Source organism: Elaeis guineensis, chromosome 2 (assembly GCF_000442705.2).
Source record: "Elaeis guineensis isolate ETL-2024a chromosome 2, EG11, whole genome shotgun sequence".
In the NCBI taxonomy this organism is placed as follows: Eukaryota; Viridiplantae; Streptophyta; class Magnoliopsida; order Arecales; family Arecaceae; genus Elaeis; species Elaeis guineensis.
In genome coordinates, this window is record NC_025994.2 from 106,986,865 (window position 1) to 107,008,883 (window position 22,019).

Below are 22,019 nucleotides of genomic sequence, written 5' to 3' on the forward strand. Positions count from 1 at the left end.
AGTTAGATATTGTCGGTGATGTTTCGGTCACTGACAAAAGCACCATACTCTGGATAAATCAGGTGAGGCATAATCGGCTTCAGACGATTGATCAGGACCCTGGCACACACCTTGTAAAGAGTGGTACAGAGATTGATTGGTCTAAAATATCTTGGAGTCCATGCATCTTGTCGCTTCGGGATAAGGATGATCAAAGTCTTCTTCCACCCCTCTGAAATACCTCTGGACTCGGATATTGTCTGCACCGCCTCCACCACCTCCTCTCTGACAATAGACCAATATCGATGAAAAAAGAGTGGGGGAAAGCCATCCGGCACTGGGGCCTTATCCATCCTGAGTGACCAAAGAGCCCCCCGCACCTCCTCGATCGACACCACACAGATCAGAGTCTCATTCTCTAGATCAGAGACATGGGTCACGAGCTGAAACCCCTGAAGGGGCAGATCACCGCCCAAGGATGCCGTCCAGCGAGATTTGAAGAACTGAAATATCTGCTCCCTAATCTCCTCGCTATCATCCATAATTTTGCTTCACTCTCTCTCAGCTGCCTGATACGGTTGACGGACTTCCTGATCATAGTGGACTGATAAAAAAATCTAATATTCCAATCACCCTCCCTGATCCACTGAATCCTGAATTTTTATTTTCATAACGTCTTTTGCTGACGCAATAAATAGTGGTGCACCGAGAGCTTATGATGAAGCTCTCTCAAATCTAGCTCCTGAAGATCTCCCTCCTGATCTTTCCTCAACTGCAATGATGTAATGTCCACCTCCACCCCCTTGAGGCACTGAAAATATTACCAACCTCCATACAGTTCCATTATAGGAACCTATGCCCAGCTAACTCTAATATCTGGGTCATATGGTACCTCATATCCCCACGGATCCACATCCTCTACACCTCCCAAACTAGGTCCCACAATTTAGGGTAGAAAGTCCAAAACTTCTCAAACCTGAAGGAGGCCCTAGGCAAGCGAAGGCCGTTCGTTGAGATGAGAATCAGACAATGATCCAATACGATCCTCGGAAGGTGCTGAACCTGGTGCCCCAAAAAGTGCTAGACCCACTCCATAGTGGCAAGTGCTCGATCGATGCTCTCTCAGACTCGAGCTGTCTCCTATCGATTGTTGCATCAGGTGAATTTGAGATCCAAGTGATCGAGATCAATCAGATCCACATTACTGATGAAGTCTCTAAACTCTCTAGAGTCAATGCTGTCCCCAAACTGCCTGCCTCCCCTCTTCTCATGGGATCCTACAATGCAATTGAAATTCCCGATGATGAGGAAAGGCAAAATCTGCAAGACCAATCTAGAGATCTCGGACCACAGTACCTTTCGCTTCCTATACTCGATGTTAGCGTAGACTCTGGAAAGCAATCAAGGTTGACCAATATAGTTCAAGATGACTAAGGTCACATGCTGCTCGTATTTATGGAAGGCATCCATCTTGATCGAGCCGCGACGCCACATTACCAAGATACCCCCTGATAGTCCTTTAGACTCCATTGCGTATGTGCTCCATGCCATCAGAATTTGATGTCTAGCCTTGGCTAGACTCATCCCAAAAAGATGGGTCTCAAGCAGGACAGACATTAGGACCATGCTGCTGTACCAACTGACTGAAAGTCGATCGAAATAAGGACTTTCCCACCTCCCGAATGTTCCAAATTAGTAACCTCATGGTGAAGACTCACTGGGAGTGGGGCCCACACCTATGCCTCCTCATCTTGAGAGCTCGCCTCAGTCCCAATAGCTATTGAATCCATTGATGACGGGCACTCTCCCTCCTCCTAGATTGTCTACGACAATCTGGTGACAGCAATCTCATAGATAGGATCCTGACCCCCCACCAATGCATCCATGTGAGTGGGATTCACTCCCCTGAGAGGCACCAAGTCCCTCTCCATTCCAAGCTCCATCTCCTGCTCAGCTCTACCCTCCACCACTAGGCCCTCTGAAGTGGAGTTCCCCTCCTTCGTTTGGATCGAAGCCTCCCCCTCCTCCCTGAAGGTCCTTGTCGAGAAGAAAAAGACCCCAGGGTCATCAATGCCAGCTGCTGCCTTCACGTGGATCTCTGAGGGGGCCACACCTGGTTTTTTCCTTTCTTCTTCCTTGAGGAATCTTTTTTGGGCCCTTCAAAACCCAAATCCTTGCCATTGGGCTTGAAGGGCACCAGCCCACATCAAAATCTAAGAGCCGAGCGTGCTTAGGCTGGGTTAAGCCCATTCCCTCCTTCATGGCCTAGCCACCATCAGTAGGGCCCGCACCCTCGCTTCGGCCTAGCGACAGCCCGTGCACGGCCCCCGTCAAAGGTCCAAACTGGTTGCCACCTAGGCTCAGGCCCGCAAGCACCTCCGCATGCATCTCCATGGTCCCCTCGCTAGATTTGGCCATTGGTCGCTTTCTGTCCGGATTGACGCATCGTTGAAACCGATCAAGTTAACCCGACCACCATCTTCTTCGAGCCACCCTAAGTCTCCATCTTCGGCTACCACCGACAGACAGCCACCATCTACGGTGCCAGGCACGGCCCTTCCATGGCAAGTTCCCCATCCATCCCCTCAGCTTGGGATCCCGTCGATGAGATCCTGTCACCTCCTCCGACCCAACTCATCTCCTCCAGCACGTGGAAGCGACCGCAGTGGAAGCAAATCCTCTCGAGGTTCTCATAGATGAACCTTTTCCAAAAAATGCCGGCCGGTCCCTTGACAAGCACTTCTAATCTCAATGGCTTGGATAGATCAACCTTCACACGTGCTCAGATGAAGCCAAGGCGACGTAGCTCCACCGTGTAGTTGTCCACCGTAGCCAAATCTCCGGCCAGACAAAGCACCTCCCGGATCGCCGCCTCCTCCCAAAACTCTGTCGGAAGCCGGATTCAAAGCAGGGCCGTTCCAATCGCCCCCTCCAAAAAGAATCTTGATCGCCACGACTCCATAGCCAAGACCTGTCCGACAACCACCCATGACCGTCGGAGAATCAGGTCCCTGTCCCCAGCCTCGAACCAGAAGAGAAGGAAGCCCTTCTCCAGTCCGTGCGCCACCACCTCACCCTTCACCCTCTTTTGAAGCTGGAATTCCTTAGCCACCAGCTTTGGTGCCACCCGCCGGCTCAAGCTCCTTGCAACCACCGCTATAGCCACCTAATGCTTCACGCTCTCCCTTAAGACCTCCTCCGGGGGTGCGGCAACCTCCAAAAATCATTGGACTAGGTTGTTCACCTCCTCCGTCATCAGCTCTGACGAGATCCACACTGTTCGACCTTCCACTGCTCTTCGCCAGCTTGATTCCGACCGATCCCCCACCTTTGAGGCCGTAGGTTGGTCCCCTATTTTGCTCGGCATCCCCTCCGATGCATACAATACCCTTCGACCCGATAGATCACAGACGATCTCACGAATCAAGATCGAAGCACAAATCTCAAAGCACATCGAAAAAAGCCCAATAATGGTCACTTAGATCCCCATCTGCTGTATGCGGGTCGGTTTGGTTATTATTTTGTTTGTTGTTATTGTTTTTAATTTGTTTTCTTTAAAGGTTTAACCTCCATTTTGTTCCTAATAAAGAAAAAATAAAATCAGGAGAACCGAAGGCTTAAATCTTAACAACTTGCGCTTGCGTTTCCAAAGCCCAACTAGGATCGACTCCTTAAACAAGCCAGTAATCTGTGCTTATTTAAGTGTTTTACATAATCATGCATGAGCATGATTTGATTTAAGATAATGTCAACTCTAGCAAGGGATTGCTAATTCAAGGATCGGGGCAGAATCTTAGGGCTAATTAATCATCCGAAATTCTTAGGTTTTGCTATGGTACTTTTTTAATTTTATTTTTTTTATTTTATTATGATTTTTTTTGGTACATGTGGATGCTCACACTACTCGAATGTGAGTACATCCCAAAAAATCAAAAAATAAAATATTCTGTAGGGCATGCGGATATGTCTGATCCTTTCGTCAGGTCCAGTCATTATGTGCTCAGCCATGTAAGAAGCAATTCAATCGACGACGTTGTTTGCTTTTCGGAAGACATGAACGAAGATACAGAGGAAAATCCATATATCCCAAAGGAGCGAATGGGCCTTCAACTGCTTCGTGTCGTATTGGATCCAGCTGATGAAGGTGGTATAATCTATCTCAATGAAGATCCTCTCCTGTCTGGTATAGATAATACTTGTCTAGGCGGTTCGAAGCTCAGCACTCGAAACGAAAGACTCAAAAAGGTGTAAATTCTCCGCTGCCAGCAGCCTGGCATCCGAATCCTAGATAACAAAATCAATACCACCTCTATCTTCATCAACATTATCATCGAAGTCGACTTTGACATACCTCAAAGGAGGAGACTCTCAGAAAATGAAGAGAATTCTCCGAATCGTTGCAGAAACAGTATGAGAGTCTTAAGAATCGAAGGCATCAAAAAATTTGACCGGCATCGAAATGATTGTACCTAGTGGTTAAACAAAATACTCTCTCCAGCATTCGGTGAGTAGGCACTACCTCAGCTTCGAAGATCAGATTGTTCCAAAAATTTTGGCTGTCCAATTAATATTGGGTAACTAAGAGAACAAAACATCAACCGTCTACCACGAGTTATCCGCCCATGACCCATGGCTCACTCTCCCTTTGCATCATGCCTTTTATCTCCGATCTCTTCCCGCACCTCTCGCCGCCGAGGAGCTGGAGATAGAGCTTGGAGCAAAGCTGGGCAGCACTGAATGGGATGAGGATCGTGTAGGGGCTAGGGACGAGGGTGAGGGTGAGAAAACTGGTGACGGGTGGGTGGTTTAGGAGAGGGACCAGGCACGGAAGGTTCTGCAGCACCACCAACGGAGAAGGCAACCGGAAGAAGGGTTTTGGAGTTACTGGGAGGGAAAAGGGAAGGGTATCAACCAAGACCCTCCAATTCTGCCTAAATTACAAAGCCTTGTCATTCCTGGCCTTCTCACTGGCTATAACCGGTTGCCATGGTAAATATCAGTGACCGTCCATTATACAGTGGACGGTAGAGAAAATTCTAAAAATTATTCTACATGGATTTGAGAAGCACTGTACGAAAACCCGGAATTCTGCGCTTATTGACGTAGATCCTTTAAGCCAAGTCATAGACTCCCTTGAACAAATGTATATTCATGTGCCATGGCAATTTTTTTAATAAAATAGTGCTTATGATGGGCAACTAACTTATGATTAGAGTATTCGTTTAAAAGCTAGACGGTCGATGGTGAACTTGTTCCTCATTCAAAGCTCTTCTAAAACTTAAAATAACCTTTTTCTAATATCTTGTTTAAGTAATAATACAGTACGGGGGAGAGAGAATAGAGTGCAGAAAGCAAAATATACTCACTATATGATTTGATTGTGAGGAGCATCCTCCAATGAACATCGAAACCATAATCATTGAAACCGCTCAAACTTGTGTTCTTCTATATATGTTATTAGTTTGAGGGGACATCTGCTACCATTATTGATATTTTCAACACAAGGCTAAGGTGGAAGTTCCTACTCAAAGTTTGAATGAGGGTCGTAACTTTAAAGTTAAGTAATACTAGCTACTAATTTTCTTTCTCACCAAGTTCCACCATAGAAACAATAAAACCAATTGTTTTTTCCATTTCCAAGCAAGTGGTCTCCCAATTGTTCTACTTGAGTTTGCATACCATTAAATACCATAAATGTCTCACGAAACTTTCTCTTAAATTCCAGCTCTATTGTCAATTTGTGTTCAGATAAGAAAAACAAAATTGAGAAAATATACAAAAGAAAATCTATTAGGAAATCCTTTCAGTAATTCTAAAAAGAATTTGACCTATCATTTGATAATTATGAGCGAGCAAAACTCAATGTGATGTTGATAGTTGTCATTAGAAAAGAAAAATTAGTGCGAGATTCATCCAACAACATGCTCCGTTAAAAGTATTCTTCTTTTTTTTCTCCAAAAAAAAAAATATTTTTCTTGCCTTATTCCCTGAGCAGCAGCAACAACAAAACACAACTTAATTTCATGTTTTTAGCATCTAAGATGCCATATCATATATTTATTTCAACTTTTATCACAAGATATTGCTGGCATCAGGATTGAATACAAACATGTATAGAAATCACCTCTATTTTTCAATATCCAAGGCGATTTTGTAGGTGAATTAACCTCCAGGCCTCCTATTTGTCTATGTTTTATTTTTTTCTTTCTCAGGTTAAGTATGATTTTTTTTTTTTTTGCCCCCTATTCTATTGTAGAAGATGTGGCTGTCTCAGCTGTGTCTTCGCTCCCGCTCACCATCCTTCTACAAGAGATCTGCCACCCAAACTCTGTTCAAAATTCTCCCGCCAAGCTCCTCCCCGCCATCCCTCCGACCGGCAAAACCGGCTACCCCCGGTAGCCTCCGTCTCCTTCCGGTTCCCTCAGCCGGGAAAAGCCTAACCCTCCTCCCCTTCCATTCCTTCATATCCTCGCATACGGCGACTCGCCGACGCCCATCCCCGGGAGCGAACCAAAAACTTTAATTTTCTCCTTTCTATTTTTAGCCCGTTGTCTCATTCTCTCTCTCCTCGTGCGAGCTCTCGCCTTCTCTCCACGCCTCGATCGATCCGTGGCTTAGGGTTTTTGGCCGAAAGATGGGCGGGCGCTGAAATCTAGGGTTTTCAATCGACTCGATTTGGTTCTCGGAGCGGCGGCGACCATGAGCGCTGTGAACATCACCAACGTAACCGTGCTGGACAACCCGGCGGCGTTCCTTAACCCTTTCCAGTTCGAGATCTCCTACGAGTGCTTGGTCCCACTCGAAGATGGTATGGTTTTGTTCCAATCCCTCTGTTTGGTTTGGATTTTTGAGTTGGATGCGATCTGAAACTGTTGTTCGTGGTCCTTTTTTTTTTGTTGGTTCCCGAGAGGGGTTTGTTTTAGGGTTTGGGGCAGTTTGAAAGATTAGGGTTTGGGATGTTGATGTTTTATTGGTTTTAATGTGCTATTTGGAGCTTTGGTAAGTAGAAATTTTGGAAATAGAATAAGAGCAAGAAGGGGAAGAAGAAGCTAGGGTGATCTTGAGGCTAATGAGCCGCTTTCAGGAGTCCCTTAGAAAATAAACAGCAGATGGAGAGCAATTGACGGAGAAAAAAGGGTTGATTGCTTGGAACGCATCGGTCTAATGATACGAAAACCAAATATTTTTTTCCTTCTGAAATTATAACCCTTGTCTTGCAAGATTCATGCCGCGTTTGTGAAAGTGAAACCCCAATACCTAATCATATTTTTAATATCCCAACTCAAATTTTTGATGCACAATCTAATGTATCGCTGTGAATTTTTAATGCTTTAAGATATGCCTTTTATGGATCGAGGTTGCAATAGAATAATACTCATTCTTGATATGTGGCGGGTTGCCTGTGTCTGGCATCAATGCTTACTTTTCTTCACTGAAGTGTCTTGACCATTTCATTGGAATACTCTATGCATACCTAATGTGGCTGTACAGCATATCCACAGTTCTCTTAATGCTGTTTTCATGTTTTTTTGGTGTTATGGACTTGTATGTGTACCCTTTGATGTTATCAGATATGGCTTGTATGTGTCCTAGAAGGTTCTTAGTACGTGAGATATAGTGACATGCATTTTAGGTTGAAAGAGCATTGAAAAGAAAAATAGAGTCCTAAATATATCATGTCTTTGTTCTTATTTATACTACCTCAGGACTAAACTCTAATCCAGTGCCCAACTTCACCATCATTGGAAGTTTTGCATGCCTCTTTTTCCTCCTGCAGTTTGAATCTCTGTTTTCTCTCTTAAAGAACAACTCTATGATTGATAATCTCACTCCTGCTTTCCATTTTTTCATTTCTTTTATCTTGGTCAAAACAAAACATGAGTATACTTGATTCGAGGCATTAGGATCAATGCACGTGCATTTCTTGAAGTGCAGGCTCCTATTAATCTTGCTCACCGGTGATGACCTAATTGAATTAGGAATGAGAATTCCACAATAAGAAGATAGCACAAGGTAGTTTTCATGAGTTCTCAAATAATAAGAAGTCAAGCTTTGGGCTGGTAACTAACACAAGCAACAACAAAATAGTGATTGTTGAAAGTTCACTGTGATGAGCCAACAAATATGTTGGATCCCTTTAGGTGCAACAGTAAGAGGCATCCTTAGCCACATGCCCAAAAGGTGCCTCATTGATTATAGAGATATTTAAGAATAGATCGAAAACATCTTGAATATGCAGAATAGCTCGAGTACACTGATGGAAATATATGAGAGAGTTCTGGTTATGAGGTTGGATATTTTCAAATTATTCAGACGATTTCGATGGTTCGTAAGGTTGAAGCCCATTGTAATCAACTGCTATGTTCTAATATCCAGTGACGAGATGTGCTATATTACCAAATTGCTTTCAAGTAGGTTGACAGTTACTTATAAGAGATCTTTGACAAGCTAAAGCCCACCAAAAAAGATTTGCACAAGATTCGTTTAAAGTAATTTGTGCCATTGGCGTATCTATTTCATGTGTTACTTGGACGCACGATAGTGGTGTTAAGTATCCAAGTGTCCAGAAGAATTTGACAGAAGAATCTTCTAAAAATTGGACATGGGAACATGTCTATATCTTATATGCATGTAAATATATATTAATGTATGTATACAATGAACAATGAGCAAGACATATGTTCCTTAAGTCCATGAAATTTGATAAAATGGTTGCTAACCATTATGTTAGAACAAAATTTTTTCATATAGAGACATGTAATAACTATGGCATTCTAGTTTGATGGTACAAAGTGTCAAGGAGTGCCATAAAGTATCCCAAGCAAGGTTTGTCAGACTAGCACCAGGGGTCTTACCAGCCAACTATCGGTTTGGTACAATAATGGTATGCACCTTACCAAGTTGAGGAGTATTGGAGATGAAGGATTGGGAGAAGAGGAGTGGAGAGAGGGAGAAAATCCAAACTCTAACCCTAGAAGGAAGAGAAAGAGGGTAGGGAGAGAAGATGAAGGGGAGAAAGAGGGAGAGGGAGAGGGGGGAGGCCCACACATAAAAGGTATGTATTTATGTGTGTATATGCGCACGAGAGAGAGAGAGAGAGAGAGAGAGAGAGAGAGAGAGAGGGGCTGCTGGCTTGGGATGGGAAAGAGAATTAGTTTCTATTTTTTTCTCTTCCTTTAGTATATAAATATCGGAGACAATTTAATATTAAAGTAACGGTATTTTTTGGCATAAAAGTTGATAGATGGTATCAAGAGGCGATACTCCTTGACTTTGAAACTGTTTTCTCATAATTCTCTTAATAAAGGGAGTCAATAATGGCAGTTCATTGAATCAATAATGTGCACCTACGGTATAGTGTGATTGGTGCAGCATTGTGTAATTATGACTAACTAATTTTGGTATTGTTCTTTTTGAAAGAATTGTGTGGCTGATTCTTTATAGAGCGAAGTCCCAAATAAGTATTCTTGTTTGTTTCCAATTCCACAAGCCATGAATTGGTTGAGTTGTAACACAGAATTCTTTAATGAACTTATCCAAGTTCTAAATGTTCTCAAATTTCTGTCTCATCAGCTCTTGATTACAAATTGCATTGTGGATGTCTTATATTTCAATACCTACATAAGAATTATAATGAAGTAAAATGTATCTTGAGTTAAACTCTAAAAGTATTGGATTTGAGTTGTCTCTTGACTTACCTATCCTAACCCATTGTCCTCATTGGATCTTTAGAGAGAGAGAGAGAGAGAGAGAGAGAGAATTGCTAGATGTATCCAACCCTGTCTAATCTATAAGTAGGTTCAGGCAAACAAGATGTTGGGCCCAAATTTAAATGGGTATGGATTTGGACCAAGTGAATCTGCAGTACAACATACCCACTTGTAGCCCTAATCGAATAAGCTTGTGGAAGGAGTTCACAAACATTGAAATGCCCAATAAATTAGGTTGGTAGACTTAGACCCACAAAGTTTAGAGTGCTTATAGGATTAGTCACCAGTGCCAAAACCATAGGGAGAATAATGCATCATAGTAGAATCTTTTAGATTGTTATGTAGACCATCTTAGTACTCTATTGACAAGCCTGTCTCCTCATGAATAAATGTACTATATCAGAATCATCCGGAGTGACACATAAACCAAATACTCTTACCTACGCACTCTCAAACCTACTTCTGCGTTTGGTAACAATTAGTCTAAAACTAAAGTGTGCAAGTGAATTCATGGCCTCATATTTTTCTTTTGTTCGTTTCCATCACTTGTTTTCCAATCATCATGCCTATTTAATTTTTCCACCTGGTTTTGGCATTTGGATTATGATTACCTATTCTACAGCCTACATCTACCATTTGATCCTTCAATGGATTATAGTCATTGCCTTCCACTTGAAAGATGTGCTGAAGAATATAGAATTGGTGATGTTAATCCATCAGATTAGTCAACTAAGACATACTTTGTTGGGATATATTGAAAGCCGAGTGCATTGATGAGCTTAATCGACTTAGTGGAAGCAGCCTGCAGTTCGTAGAAGGCATCTAGATGCTGCAAAAGTAAGAGGTTACATCATTTACTTAATTCCTGGAAACAGAAGTCCACCACAAGGTCAATTTAATTAGACTATCCAAAGCATCATTTCTCTACCCTGCAATGCATTTTGATATAGTAATGATGGCCTACCCTATCACTAGCATCCACAGTATCTTTCTCTGAACCTGTTGCTTGTACCATATACTGAACCTTTATAGAGTAGTTTTATAAGGTCTAGCTAGCAAGTACCTTTTCAAGTCATGCCAACAATGGCATCACCTTAACCATGTTCTAAAGGATGTTGAGTCCTTGTTCAAGGGAGGATGAACGTGCATGGCAGGGTTAGATGAGAACTCAGCATTTCACATGAGTCTGAAAGGTATGCCTGTTGGCATGTTCACTTCTGCTGCACATGTTATGCAATTTATATCTTCGTTAGATGGCTACAGTGGAATTAATAGTTCCAATTGTTTTTGGGATGTGAACCACCAGGCTAGTTTAAAGTTTCAGAGTTCAAGGATAAAGGGAAAGTATATTATAGATGTTGATGTTATCACTGTGCGATTGAGACTGTTTTGGTGACGTCGATTTAGGACGAGCAAATCATAGACTGCCAATGCTAATCCTAGTTTAAAATTGTTGGCTTTTGGAAAGTGTTTACACTATTTTGTATGGCCCTATATAGGAAGTTGGGTTGGGTAGACACTTATTCTGTTTGACAACTTACAAATATGAGGGAGTTGGCAGCTTTTTTGTTTGCTAAGTTGATCATTCACATTGTATGGATATTATTTATCAATTCCTAGGAATGGTTACATGTACTCTAGATGATGTATTTATCAAGCAAGAGTATGCATATGACTATGAAAACATATGGACCCATGATAGTTTTCTTACAAAGTCTATCATTTTTACAGGTTTCGAAACCCTTGCTATGCCTTATTTTTTTTTGAAAAAAAAAAACTCCTATTTCCTCATGTTAAGGTGTTTCCATGGTAGGCAAGGGCGGACCATGGTGTAATGGTAAGGTTACTTCATTATGATTTGGGTGTCATGGGTTTGAAACACAGAAACCTCTCTGCATGCAAATAGGCTTTATTCTATGAAATGAATCAGGTCAATGTGTGATGAGATAATCCTAAAGCAGCATCAAGCATGAGAAATGGGTTTTTAGAGCATCAAATATCTAATTTGTCATTTTCATGAATACATGATTTTTGAAGTCTCAACTTGCAAGGTATTTAACTTTTAATAGCCATAAGCCATTGCAGTTTCCCACTGCAAAGTTTCCAGTGCTGATGTTTCACAGATCTTATTTTTGGTGAAGCACCCTATTGTTTGAATAAAATTTTCATTAATACAATGATAATGTAGGTTTTTAAATCCTAAAACATTTTCACCATGTCCTTTAAGCATCATAGTTTGCAGTTTGTGATACTCGCATTAGTTTTTGAAGGAAAGTGCTAATTTCTTGAGAATTTCGCTATAGTTGTAAGGAATATAAGTTTATTCGACTATTTTTTATATATATATTTAATTATTCAACTTTTTTTCTTTGATATACATACGTACATACATATAATATATATAGATATAGAGCTGGACTGGGTTATCCTCAAGTGGATCTCTTCTCAGATCTAGTTAGATTTATGTTTGGTAGAAGGTCCCACATCAATGATCTGAGTTGTTGGATGTGGTCTACTATCTCTCAATTGTTTATATATCAAAAATTATATGATTTTAAGACCCCTAGCCTAACAAAACTAATAGATGAAAAAATAGTAATAAGAACTTGGCTTTTTTTAAAAAAAATCAAATGGTAATTTTATTCTTTTCATCATTAAATTGTCACTGTAATGCTAAATGAGCATGGTTTGGTAGCATAGGAGTTCCTTACCTAAAAGTGACCATGGGTGTGAATAATTGGTGTTTCTCTTTAACAGTTCATCATTGACAAAAATTCTGTATATCCTATATTAATCCTTTGCTGAGAGTTGACAAAAGATATTCTTGTTCAACCCTGCAGATTTGGAATGGAAACTCATATACGTAGGGTCTGCAGAGGATGAGACCTATGATCAGCTCCTTGAGAGTGTGCTTGTTGGTCCTGTCAATGTCGGGAACTACCGCTTTGTATTCCAGGTAATCTTTCTCAAGCTGAATCAATATCTGACATGATTTCATCTACTTCACAACATGAATTAACAGTCATTGTAAATTTGTACTTTTCAGGCAGACCCACCAGACCCTACAAAGATACGTGAAGAAGACATTATAGGTGTGACGGTGCTGCTTTTGACTTGCTCTTATTTAGGTCAGGAGTTCATCAGAGTAGGCTACTACGTGAACAATGACTATGATGATGAACAGCTAAGAGAAGAACCACCACCAAGGGTTTTAATTGACAGAGTTCAGAGAAATATCTTGGCTGACAAGCCTCGTGTCACCAAGTTCCCCATCAATTTCCATCCTGAACCCAGTGAAAGTGGAGGACAGCAACAGCCACCACCATCTGCTTCGCCTGAAAACCATGTCAGTGATGAGGCACAGACTGACCAGCTTCCGAAATGATTTTTTTTTTTTTAACATTAATATGAAGTGAGAAGGTCCGAAACAGTATGGACAAGGCTTGATGGTTGTGGCTCTGGTAAGGCGAACAGAAGCAAATGCCTTTTGGGATCTTTGTAGAATTAGAACTGTTCCAGTGGCTTAGGAGCATGCTATTCCAGCTTGACTGTATTTTGTGATCCAATTATTTTTGTGCCTCGCTTGAATGTTGGTATACCATAAGTGATGCTTATGGGCTGGTTAAGCATGGTTTTGGTGGGCGCTGGAACTCTTGTTTGCTGATCTGATGCCTTCTGTTTTGTTTGTTCAAGTGATTCACAAAGTGTATAAAACTTTTTGTGATGATGGAACTCTATTATATACTTGAGCCCAACGTCGTGATTCACCATTTGTCAATTGTTTTTAAGCATGCGTCCTAGCTAAACTCATACTTCATTCAATTTATTCTAAGCATGCTCCTAGTTAAACTTTTCTTTTATTGAAGTTTTTAAAGCTAGCTCCTCTTAGTTCAAGCGGTTATGGTGTAGAATACGTTCTTGTGGATTTTTCATTTAAATTCCTTGAAATTTAAGAGCAAACGAAACTGACTCGTTTCTAATTGTTCTGAATGGCCTTTATTTGACAGATGCAAATTGATTTACAAGTAACCAAGGAAAAACTTAAATATGTATTAGAATCAAGTATCACATGGTAAAAAAATTAAAACATGTTATTGTAAAAAAGATAAAGAAATACTAATAAAAGTATGTAAAAAATAAACATATTAATAATGACTGAAAATAAATATGTATGATATAGATGAGGATTTGTTTTTTTTGGGGTTTGATAGAACGGTCAGAAATTTTCATGGGGGTACTTCTTAAAGCTCAATCGGGTTTGAGCACCTAGAAAACTTGGGAATATTGAATCATAATCAAGCAATCTTATCATCAATCCAACCATGATCTTTTGTTGATAATAATCTGAATGAACAAGCATTCAGTTGGATACCAAGGTTTAGAACATTGCCTGAAATCTTGTCTTAACCTTTAAAAACAAAAAAGTCTTGATATGAGGTTTCTTTTTTCTCCGAGTGATCTTTATACTCTTTCCCTTTTATATAATTTTGAAGCATGGCACCATATGTCAATTGGTTTGTGTTTTTGGTGGTGGTGTCGTTGATTGAGCTTTGAAATTTGTATATATATATATATATATATATATATATATATATATATATGTAAGGAGTAAATGAGAAATAACAATAAATTTTTTATTAGACCAATTGAGCCAATATTATAGATAAATTATGTTTTTGATCTCTCAACTAAATCGGATCTTCTTAATGGTTTCTGAATTATAAAATCTTAAACTTTAGTCCTCCAACTATCTAAACCGATGTAATATTGTCCTTAGAGGTAATTTCGATAATTTTCTCTCATCAAAAATTCGATGCAGCAACATCTTGTGCTTATATAATGCTTATTTGGTAGTAAAATCTAAAAAAATATTGATGTGATGTTTATATGGTATTATTTTTTATTTCCCCATTGTATTTCTCTTTCTTCTTTTTCCTTCGGTCTCTCTTCTTTAAGGTGGATGGGGCTACGGGGGGAAAGGGGTTTGAAATTGGAGGATAAAACCAATGTCAGCCTAGCAGGAGATGTTGAGAGGAGGCGATGGGAGATAAATGGAGAAGAACCGAGTAAAGAAAGAAGATGGGGCCATGGAGAGAAAGATTTTTTTTTTTTTTTCTCATTGAGATTTTAGGGATAAGAAAAAGAGAGATGGGAGATTAGAGATTTGAAAAAGGATGTATTGGTGCAGAATTCTGCCGACGCCGGAGAAGCTGGAGTTGAGATGACCGCGGCCGCCGTCGGGATCTGCAAGGGAAGTCTAAACCGGAGTTGGGGGTGCTCCGGCAAGACCCTCCGATGCTCAAGTCAGTACTCTGCTTCAAAAGAAATGGAGTGCTCAAATAGGATTTTGGCAGAGTTTCGAGATAGAGTTTAGAGCTTAGAGAAGAACATATCTGGAGGTCCCTTTTTATAGACGGAGAACATAACTGATTGACAGCGACGTCTGTAACCGCTTGGTAGTGGGCCGTTCAGGGCCATGCGGAGTTTGTTACGGAGAGTAGTGGCGTCAGGGGGCCGTTCAGGGCCACGTGGAGTTTGTTACGAAGAGTGGAGTGGTGTCCGTTGTCGCGACTTGCCAGAGAGTGGTGGAGCCACGCGGAATCCATTACAGAGAGTGGAGTAGGATAGTGGCCATTGTCGTGACTTGCCAGAGAGTTCGGATCTGTCGGCTGAAGCTCGGTTGGGATGTCTGATGAAGCGGAATGGCTCTCTATCTCGTCGGTCCAAGAGAAGCTCGGATATTTTCGAGGTTGCTGACGGGTCTACTGTTGTTAGGTGCCTAGAGCGCTGATGCTATAGGCGGGAGTCATCTATTGCAGAAGCTCGGATGGGGATTTTCTGTTGGAAAAGTTCAATTTTATGAGGAATTCGGCAGAGGGTCGGCCGGCAGTAGACTTCGGATGGCGTTGGGGAGGTTCGTCCGCTGGAGGAGTCTGGAGGATCTTGTGAAAGTCTGGTTGGCGTTGTTGAAGTCCGGCTGACGCTATTGAAGGTTGATGGCTGGGGAGGTACGGCAGACACCGGAGGCAGTCGGCCATTGTAGAAATCCAGTTGCTGAAGCCCGTCTGTTGTAGAAGTTCGTTCGAAATTCATCCACTATGAAAGTTCAGACGGAGTCCGCTTCTTGTAGAAGTTCGGATGGGGACCGCTTATTGGAGAAGCTCGGCTGAAGTCCGCCTGTAATAGAAATTCGGAAGGAATTCATTTACAGTAGAAGCTCGGATAGAATTCGCTTACAGTAGAGATCCGAAGTAGACCGCTTGCAGTAGAAGTTCGGAGTAGAGATCCGGCTGGTGGAGCCCTTTCGTTGTCGAAATTCATCTGGGATCCATCCACTGTAGGAGTTCGGCTGAAATCCGGTTCTCATAGGAGCTCGGATGGAATCCGGAAGGTGGTCGACCGCTGTAGAAATTTGGATGGAGTCTGGTTAGTGTAGAAATCTTGTTGTCGGAGAAGCTCGGACATTGACGAAGTCCGAAAGAAGTTCGGAGTAGAGTCGTCCGTGGTCGGAAGAAGTCTGGAAGGGATTCGGAGAATAGTCGATCACTGTAGAAAATCGGCTGATAGCGGAGTTCAGAGGACGTTTGGAGCAATCTGGTAGATGAATGGAGAAGTTCATGATTGGAGAAGCCCGAATGCCATTATGGAAGCTCGGACGGTCGAGGGAGTTCAGAAAGACGTCACACAAGGTCGGAAGCCGAAAAAACCCTAAAAGGGTCGGTCTTTTACAAACTTCGACTGGGGGTATTTTATACCCAACACCAGTCCTCCTACTTTCGAGTTCGGGTTCCGAATGAAGAAAGTACAGAAAAATTTTCACAGCCAAAGTTGCCTTCTTTGATTTTCGCATTCGGTGGTATCCAGATATTTTGGCGTTTGGTGCGCTGGTGCCGGAGCCTCTTCAAATCGAGGCGATCCGAAAAGATTTTTTCGAAATTTCCGCTGGAGCGTTGCTCTAGGTACGGTGCAATAATGATTTTGTCAGCTGTCAGCTGTTTTCAGCCGCCTGCCATGGCGAGTGGGACACGCGACGAGTATAGGTCAACCAAAGGAGATCCGCAATCATTACTGTGTCGGACCTTGTTGCCTATTTAAACCCGCTCCCTCCTTCCAGGAATTTTACTTTGCTTGAGAGTCCTGTTGGTGCCCTTCTTCTTCCTGAGAGTTTTGTCCTTCCTCAGCATCTTTTTCGACCTTAGGCATTCTTCGAGTCGTCCCCATCTCTGCATCTCTGCATCCTTCAGACCAGTCTAAGTTAGTTCCAGAACTTTCCTCTTCATTTTTTCTCTTGCTGTTCTTCTTCCATTTTTCTTCTGTTACATTCCGCCTGTTCAGTTTTCCACGAGCACCCCATCTCTTATTTTTTTCAATTTTTTTGAGATTTTTAGGGTTTTTGCTCGATTCATAATGTCCTCCAGCACTTCCTCCTCTAGCAGTTCTAGGAGTTCGTCCGTCCCAACTCCCCAAATCCTTAGTTCTGTAGATGAATCTCGTCCGATCTTTGTACCAGACACCATCCCCAGCTCTCTGACTCCAGAGAAACTCTCACTGATTAGGATTCAGTACGGAGTTCCTCCGGAATACAAGCTGGAGCTTCCCGAGCCGACTGGCCAGGCTAGCGCTCCTCCCCCTGGCTGCTTCTGTTTATACCAAGAAGCTTTCTGCGCCGGGCTTCGACTTTCGCTCCCGTCTTTTGTCATCGCTCTCTTTCACTTTTTAAACATTTCTTTAGTTTCTGTAGTGCCGAACTCCTTTAGATTTCTGATAGGATTTTTTTTCCTCTGTCGCCTAGCCGAAGTCCGACCAACCTTTTTTTTGTTTAAAAATTTCTATACCTTCAAGCGTCACCTTCGACAAAATACTGATGGTACTTCTCTCCCCAGTTCGGTAGAAAGGGGTTGTTGAAAGGCACCCCCTCTTCTATCCACAACTGGAAGGAGAGGTACTTCTACATCCAATGCCCAACCTTGGAGCTGGGATTACCCCCCTGGGGCTCTCTAAGGGATTCCGTCCGTCGGGCTTCTAGCCTGGAAAGGGACGACCTCGAAGCCTCCAATAAGCTCGAGGCCTATCCAGCCCCCTTCCTTTCTGACCTTCTGAAGGAACAACTCTTATTCAACGTCGGTCTGAGCCCTTTTGACCCTGCCGGTACTATCATCATCATCATCATCATCATCATCATTATTATTATTATTATTATTATTATTATATATATTGCTGCTTCTCCTTTCTCTTATTCTATTTCTGAGCCGTGTCGATCTTCTTTTATTGCAGACATGGACACAGGCGTGGCTCGGAGGTTAGCCCAGGGTCACAAGACCCATAAGAGAAAAGGCGCCGCGACTTCGGGGTCGGCGAAGAGAGCTAGGACAGAAGAGACGAGCTCGATCGTACCTGCTCAGGTGGCCGTTGCCATCGACGCTCCCTCTGACGTCGAACCCGAAGTCCCCCGAGCCTCTTCACGGAGCCCCCCGATCGAGGTTTCCTCTCCAGAGGCTCGTCCCGAGGGGGCACCGGGGGCCGAAAGGAGGAAGAAGACCCTGGCCCGCAAGAGCCGCAGCTGCAAGGCTGCCATCGAGGGGGCCGATGGCTCCGAGGAAGATCTAGAGAAAAATCTCTTCAACAATAGGGATTTAATAAAGAGGCTGGTCGAAGAGTGCATTCTGCCCGAGGTCATCCACAGGATCGTCCTTGCTGATCCTGAGCAGCGGGTCTGGGACTCTCTGGGATCTTTTCTCGAGGTAGGTCAATTCATTTTTTCTTCTTCTTGCTTCTTTACTTAGTTTACTCCTTAGCCTTTATATTGACTCCCCGGCTCTCTTGCAGATTGGACACCAGTTCATCGCCAATGTCGAGGCGATGAAGAACACCATGAGGGAGGCAACTCGGGCGGAGGAAGGTCGCCTGGCTGAGGCCGTCCGCCTCAAGGAGAAGATCGCCGAGGTCACAAGTCTCCAGGAGGCGCTGCAAAAGGAGGGACAAACCTCGTCCGATCTGAGGGCCGCCTTGGAGGAGGAAAGAAAGAAGACAAAGGCCGAGGTCTCCGAACTGAAGGCGCAGGTCCCCGAGCTGAAGGTGCAGATCCCGTCCCTAGTCTCGGAGGCAGGGGCCCAAGCAGTGGAGGAGTTCAAGACCTCCTCCGAGAAGGAGGATCTGCAGGTCCAGTTCGGCCAGGACGCCTTCATCAAGGGTTTCGAGCTCTGCCAAGAAAAGATGGCCGAAAAGTTTTTCGAACTGGACCTCGGCTTCCTGGATGAGGCGTCCGACGATGAAGTCGGACCTTCCGAAGCCGCTGCCGGTCTCCCTCCAGCTGGGACCTCTTCGACCGCTGCGGCTGCTGCAACCGACCTTCCGGGAGCGCCGAGCTCCTCCACTTCTGTCCCAGAGGTTCGAAACCTCTAATTTTGTATTTTTTTCTTGTGGTGACTTTTCTTTGTTCTCTTGTACTTAAAAACTATTTACTCAATGAAATCGGATTCTTCTTTACAGAGAGCTCCTTTTTCTTCTTCTACATTCTTTTCCTTCTCTTTTGTCTTCTTGCACTAATTTAAGTTGTAGCGCTATTGTCTCCCAACGACAGTGCCCTACCGAAGCTCTTCCCTTATCATAAGGGATCCCTCTGAAGTCGATGATCCGGGACCTCAGAAGAGAAGTTCGTCACTTGACGAAGAAATTCAAGAAGCTGGATGACGAACTTCACCGGCTGAGGAAGAGCCATTCGGAAGTCACTGCAGAGGCTACTGAATTTCGGGAGCTTCACAAAAAGGATTTCATGGAATACACCCGGAGGAAGGCCGACTTTGTGGCGGAGCTTGAGGAACTCTGAAAATGCACCAGCGACCAATCTTGGACTCAGGCTTCCAAGATCAGCTCTCTTGAAGTTGAGCTGGCAGCTGCACGGAAAAAGATCGACCAGTTGGAAGGGAGCTCATCCTGGCTCGCAACTCAGGCCGAACGCAATCGAGACTGGTCGAAAAAAATTCTCCGACCTTCAAAAATAGCTGCAGGATGCTGAGGCGAACTACAACGCCTACCGAGTCGGCTGGTGCGGACAAGTAGAGGACTACTGAAGGAAGCTCAAGACGATGACTGATGAAGTTGCCCGCCTTCAGAGGCAGTTGTCTGAGAGAGTCCAGCCCGCCTCTGCACTCTGACGAGCTTCACTCCTTAAGGGGGACCATGGAAGAACTGTCTGTGACCCTTGGGCAGGAGAAGGTCGAACTGCAGCGGCTGAAGATTCAGTTGGCCCATGAGCAGTAGGCGGTCAAGAATGCCGAGGCAGATCCGAGGTCCTGAGGAAGAGGCTTTGGGAGTTGGAGGGTGAAAGCCAGCGGTTCCACCAGATGTACCGGGAGATGCTGCTAAGAAAGATGGAACTGGAAGAAGAAGTCGAAAACTTAAAGCAATCCCTAATAATGACTAGAATCGAGAGCTCGAAGTCGGAAGAAGCCGAGCTTCCTTAGAGCTTCTTTTTACCTTTCGTCCTTCCATGTATTCTTTCTCTTTTCTTGTCGTTTTTCTTTTTTGACTTTCAGGACTTTGTAATGTATACTTCATTAATGAAATGAAAAGAAAAATTTTCATTACCTTGTCCATTCTTGTATTAAGTTATCGTTTACCGAACTTTTTTTGTCTTCCATCTTGTTCGACGTCGGCGTTGTTTGTAATTCCTCATCTATTCTTGCTTTGAGTCATCGTTTATTGAATTTCTTTTATCTTTTATCTTGTTCGATGTCAACGTTGTTTGAAGGTTTCTGATCGCCGCCGTGTTGATTTGCCCTTTTTGTTCATGACTGTAGGTCTTTTCTAGGCCATTTGAGTTTGATGCTTCCTCCCCGTGCTCGAGCTTGGAGGTCCGAACTTCTCGTTACCTTGACGAAGTCGATTTTTCCTCGGCCTGTGTTAAGTTCTCTCTTAACAACTGAGGGTTTTTGATAAGAGTCTCCTTCCTCGTTGAGACAAGGTCTCTTGTGTCTTTGATGTAGTTTGTTTTTCACTTATCACTGGTGTAGTTCGTCGCTTTCCCTTTTCATCTCCCTCTTTTTTTTTGTATTCGAGTGTGAGTTTTCCCTCTGCTCTTAACAGTGTCGTGGGAGTGTAGAGGAGCCATTGAGGAGGCTTACCTCCTCGTCCGATCTTGATCGATCGGATCTTCATTTGTGTCAGGACGAGGTTCTCCTCCTGTTTCTGACAGTCAATTTCAGCTCATGTTAGGACGAGGTTCTCCTCCTGTTCCTAACAGGACTGTGGGGGCACGTAAGGGCCGTTGCAAGGGTCTCTCCCCTCATCCGGTCTCTAGATAACCGGACCTTCGACTTTGCTCATGTTAGGATGAGGTTCTCCTCCTGTTCCTAACATGGCTGTGGGGGCACATAAGGGCCGTTGTAAGGACCTCTTCTCCCATCCGATCTTTAAATAATCGGGCCTTCGACTTTGCTCATGTTAGGACGAGGTTCTCCTCCTATTCGTAACATGGCTGTGGGGGCACATAAGGGCCGTTGTAAGGGCCTCTCCCCCCATCCGGTCTTTAAATAATCGGGCCTTCGACTTTTCTCATGTTAGGATGAGGTTCTCCTCCTGTTCCTAACATGGCTGTGGGGGCACATAAAGGCCGTTGTAAGAGCCTTTCCCCCCATCCGGTCTTTAAATAACCGAACTTTTGACTTTGCTCATGTTAGGACGAGGTTCTCCTCCTGTTCCTAACATGACTGTGGGGGCACATAAGGGCCGTTGTAAGGACCTCTCTTCCCATCCGATCTTTAAATAATCGGGCCTTCGACTTTGCTCATGTTAGGACGAGGTTCTCCTCCCATTTCTAACATGGCTGTGGGGGCACATAAGGGCTGTTGTAAGGGCTTCTCCCCCCATCCGATCTTTAAATAACCGGGCCTTCAACTTTGTTCGTGTTAGGACGAGGTCCTCCTCCTGTTCCTAACACGCTTAGTTTCGATTGTCGGAAGGAGCTACTCCCTGTCGTTATGAGTTCATGCCAAAAGAAAAGATATGCAAATATGAAAGAAATTTTTATTTAAGACAAAGTTATTGGTAATACATTCGTAGATTTTTCGAATTCCATAGCCGCGGAAGGTCTGCTCTCCATCGGGATCCTCCAGAGATGGAGTTGATAATCCCAATTAGAGGTCGATCTTCAGGCTGTTCCTCCCTCATTGGCGACTCTGGTTGTGGCAAGGCCCTCGATCAATCTTCCCTACCTTCAGGTCGGCGTCGAATGAATCTGTCGAGCTGACCTCGTCTGATGAGCTCCTCAATCTCATCTCGGAGCTGAATGCACTCCTCCGTGTCATGGCCGTGGTCACGATGTTAGAGGCA

At 43.5% G+C, this 22,019-nt stretch overlaps 1 protein-coding gene across 1 annotated transcript; it reads left to right on the top strand.

Annotated features, from left to right (window-relative positions):
• The first annotated feature begins 6,471 nt into the window (after positions 1-6,471).
• LOC105047131 (probable histone chaperone ASF1A) lies at positions 6,472-13,339 on the top strand. Its single transcript, XM_010925945.3, has 3 exons — positions 6,472-6,787; positions 12,530-12,645; positions 12,736-13,339. Exons 1-3 carry the CDS (start codon positions 6,679-6,681, stop codon positions 13,072-13,074), a joined length of 564 nt encoding a protein of 187 aa, XP_010924247.1. The 5' UTR covers positions 6,472-6,678; the 3' UTR covers positions 13,075-13,339.
• The last annotated feature ends 8,680 nt before the right edge of the window (positions 13,340-22,019 follow it).

Excerpts from the sequence above, each read along its gene's own strand:
- LOC105047131 (XM_010925945.3), top strand. The coding sequence starts at position 6,679 with ATGAGCGCTGTGAACATCACCAACGTAACCGTGCTGGACAACCCGGCG. Across the intron at positions 6,788-12,529 it reads CTTGGTCCCACTCGAAGATG|ATTTGGAATGGAAACTCATA; the intron begins GTATGGTTTTGT and ends TCAACCCTGCAG. Across the intron at positions 12,646-12,735 it reads ACTACCGCTTTGTATTCCAG|GCAGACCCACCAGACCCTAC; the intron begins GTAATCTTTCTC and ends TGTACTTTTCAG.